The sequence below is a fragment of the Limulus polyphemus genome, unplaced genomic scaffold, assembly GCF_000517525.1.
Source record: "Limulus polyphemus unplaced genomic scaffold, Limulus_polyphemus-2.1.2 Scaffold2488, whole genome shotgun sequence".
In the NCBI taxonomy this organism is placed as follows: Eukaryota; Metazoa; Arthropoda; class Merostomata; order Xiphosura; family Limulidae; genus Limulus; species Limulus polyphemus.
Window position 1 is genome coordinate 44980 of NW_013668098.1, and position 3974 is coordinate 48953.

General features: G+C 34.5%; 1 protein-coding gene across 1 annotated transcript in view; it reads right to left on the minus strand.

Annotated features, from left to right (window-relative positions):
• Positions 1–1612: 1612 nt before the first annotated feature.
• The window catches only part of LOC106467098 (nucleolar complex protein 4 homolog), a 36442-nt gene continuing 34080 nt past the window's right edge, over positions 1613–3974 (minus strand). Inside the window, exon 14 of the mRNA XM_013927418.2 lies at positions 1613–1768. Coding sequence (XP_013782872.1) covers positions 1652–1768 — 117 coding nt within the window. The 3' untranslated portion in view covers positions 1613–1651. The remainder of the gene's footprint in view (positions 1769–3974) is intronic.

Here is a 3974-nt window from a genome sequence, read left to right on the forward strand (position 1 = left end):
GCCCCCACGGCTGAAAGGGCGAGCATGTTTGGCGGGATGAAGAAGCGAACTCGCGACCCGCAGATTGCGAGTCGAGCGTCCTAACCACATGGCCATGCCGGGCCTCCATGGAGATAAGTCTACTACAAAGGACTGAAAATAAACGAACTTTTTACCGCATACCTTCCTAGAACCTATGAAATAAGAAGGAAAACTTTCAAGGAATTTCCCATAATGCCTCAAGTATTTTCCGCAATATTGCGCCCGTCCCTTTAACATATATATATTGTATAAAACAATCCTGAAGACAATTCCACTAAAAAAGAAAGTGAATAATTGTTTGTTTTAAAACAAAACCACATTGGGCTATCTGCTGTCCAATCGAACCCCGGATTTTAGCATTGTAACTCCATAAACTTACTGGGGGACGTATGTCAAATACGAATAACAATTTTTGAGTCATATTGATAGTATAGTTAATGTGAAGGAAAACTTGATCAATAACGGCCAGACAGTGGGCAAAACATGTAACTGAATACGTAGAAGGTGAAACTGGGGGGACACGTGCCCCCTAATTTTTATCCGGAAGAGCGAAGTGCCCTTTTGAACGGGGAATAAAACTTATGTGTAATAAATTGGAAAATAGATGTTTCAACTTTACGTTTAATGGTCAACTTATTAAAAAATATGCCCCCCCCAACACAAAAACTACATTTGTTCTGCCAACTATGACTGGAAAATAGGTGAGGAATCTGTTTTATTAGAGAAAGAATGTTTGATAGAAATTTTCCCACTCGCGGATTTTTGTTTCATTGATTTCAGCCTACTGGTTAATCTGTTTGGCTACAAATCGAAAGATTCGCGGTTCGAGACAATGCTGCTGAACACGCTCTACACTTTCATCTGTGAACGCTTTACAAACATGAAAGTCAACCTCATCATCCCGTTTAAAGTTCTTTTGGCAGCGAACTACCTTTCCCTCTGGTCAATAATTCAAAATTAGTGATGGCTATACTTGAACTCTTAGGAGTCTTTGACCTGGTCGTTTAGCCGAAGAACGTATAGATGCCGTTCTAAAACATCTATGTAGAAGTTTTTAACCATGACCCATTGCTTATCACTCAAAGTACAAGAGCATAATTCACTAATAGCTTATGAAAAATATACTAAACATATAATGATTACATGTTTCCCTCCTAGTGGCTCAGCCGTAAGTCTAAGGGCTTATATGGCTAAAAATCGAATTTCGATACCCACGATGGGCACAACGGGTATTTTATTGTGGAGCTTTGCACTTAACAACACACACAATGATTGTTCATTATAAGCAATGGGTCATAATGATTTAGTTCATTATAAGTAATGGGTCATAATGATTGTTCATTATAAGCAATGGGTCATAATAATTCAGTTCATTATAAACAATGGGTCATAATGATTCAGTTCATTATAAGGAATGAGTCAATGATTCAGTTCATTATGTTTATAATGAACTGAATTATTATGACTCATTCCTTATAATGAACTGAATCATTATGACTCATTCCTTATAATGAACTGAATTATTATGACCCATTGTTTAATGGGTCATAATGATTCAGTTCATTACAAGCAATGGGTAATAATGAAGAAGTAATTAAAATAGCCTTTATTTCATATAATTACAATATATTTATTCTAATATCCAAATATCTTCCATTTTGTCTTCTTTTCTTTGGAAAAGTCCAGAAGGTCGGTCAAAGGCAACAGGAACATCTTTAATTTTTCTCTTTACTTCCTTTTCTATCATCTATAAAGTCAATATAAACAAATAAAACAATCTGAATTATTCATATGACAGCTTAAACACCAAGATGACTCTCACAGCTAAAAGCCTAACTGTACCATTCATACAAGTATGTGTGTAGATGTTGGAATTGGTGAAAAGATGGCCTCCATTTTACATATAAAGAGGGACCAGCACCCACTTTATCCCCTCATAAATTTTGATCAGTGTACACATTTCCACAGTTGAGCTGAGTTTTTGGTTCAAAACAACAACTTATAAACAGACAAAGATTCTAAAATAAGTTGGGTAGATGGAGATAAATAGTCAAAAAAAAAGATAAAGAAATTGGGCTAACCAAAAAATATAATAGGCTTGGCCTCTTCTGTATCAAAATAGGCCAGAATTCGTACTCTAGCTGTAGAAGGTTTTCAAGGGAGTATAGCATACCCCTCAATCCCTCTTAGTTTCTGCTCTACTATTGGCAGGCACATTTCTGATTCAATTCTAATTTTGCCTCTCCTCAAACCCCACATTTTGCTTCTGACGTCTGTGGTGGTGACAGCTAACATAGCTTGAAGCTGCAACACTCAACTGATCATAGTAGGATTTTTGTTTGTCAACTTGACCAACACTACGATTAATACTCACGACATTCGGAGCTCATCTCTAGCAAGATCTAATCTAATTAAACTACACAAATGTCTAACATTTCAATCAGCCATTTCTGTCTGATTACTAAGTTTAATCCTACACGATAAACCATAACTTGTACTTGTTTGAAGTAGTTCCATTTCTCAAATGTTTAATTTAAATTGACTATGTTTCTAAATTCTGTAAAAAATGGAAAGTTTTTTACCGGTTTGTTGAAAACATCTATTCACAACTGTTGCTTATGTTATTATCACTAAATTTCTGAATTAATAAAAGTCTTGCTTCTGAGATAAATAATACATATTCTTAAGCTGTAGAATGATTGGTTTGTTTGTTTTGAATATCGTGTAAAGTTGCACGAGGGTCATCTGTGCTAGCTGTTCCTAATTTAGCAGAGATAGACTAGAGGGAATGCAGCTAATCAACAACCACCCACCACTAATTCTTGGGCTACTCTTTTACCAATGACTAGTGGGATTGAACATAACATTATAATGCCCCAAGTTGAAAGAACAAGCAGGAGTTTGAACTTGTGACCCTCAGACATGGCCTTTAACCACTTGGCCAGGCATTCTTTAGAATGTCTTACCTTACTGATCATGACATTTAGTGGTAATGTGTTACTACAACTAACTACTTTAAGCACAACTGTTTGTAACTGTTTGAAAAGTCCTAGTGGTATATTTACAATGATACTTTAGAAAACTGTTAAATAAAGAAAAACAATCAAGTGAAAAGCCTTGCTGACATTACACTTAAAGTATAGAATGTTATTACACACACTTGTCATAGGAAACATATATAGGTTCAGTAAAGAATGAAGAATACAGATTCAAGTATCCAGATGATGGGATGACAGACCACCATGTCTTAAAGTTGATTATTCAGCTGCCACATTTTTTATGGACAAACAACAGTTTTATTGCTAGATTTATTTTTAGATACACAATGAAAAACAAAAAGACATATTTAATTACTTATCTGAAACTTAAACTTTGTGAAGTTTGAAGGAGAATAATTTCTTTTCATGGTGGTCAAAAATTACAAATTTGTTTGAATACAACAAATATTATATAGTGGAATTCCTGTACGTTCCCAAGGCAGTCATAGATCATGGGAATGTTTTAACTCTCTCAACACGGGCTTGGTCTATTTGACCAACCACGTGACTTCTTTGTACTCATTTAAAGTCTTGGCACTTTCAGTAAACATTACAAGTCTTTCACACACAAAAAATTATATTTTTATTGAAGTATTTTTTAATAAACTAAAAAAAGATTTTTTGTCCGTGAAGATATCAAATATTTTTTGTTACTAGTCCATGCACAAAATGATTTTCGTGTTAAGATTAAAAATACTTTTCTTTATCTCAAAAATCTCAAATTTCATATGCACAATCTCTAAAACCTCCTAAGTACATTCCAAATACTTGTTTTCAGTAAAACTTTATAATTTTATCTGTTATTTTCTCTACCCCAACTCTATACAATGTTGGTCAATTTGACCGACCTCGTAACCACACACACACACACAACAAAATAATACTAAATAAATACTAAAGTAGTCGTGGGAGGCA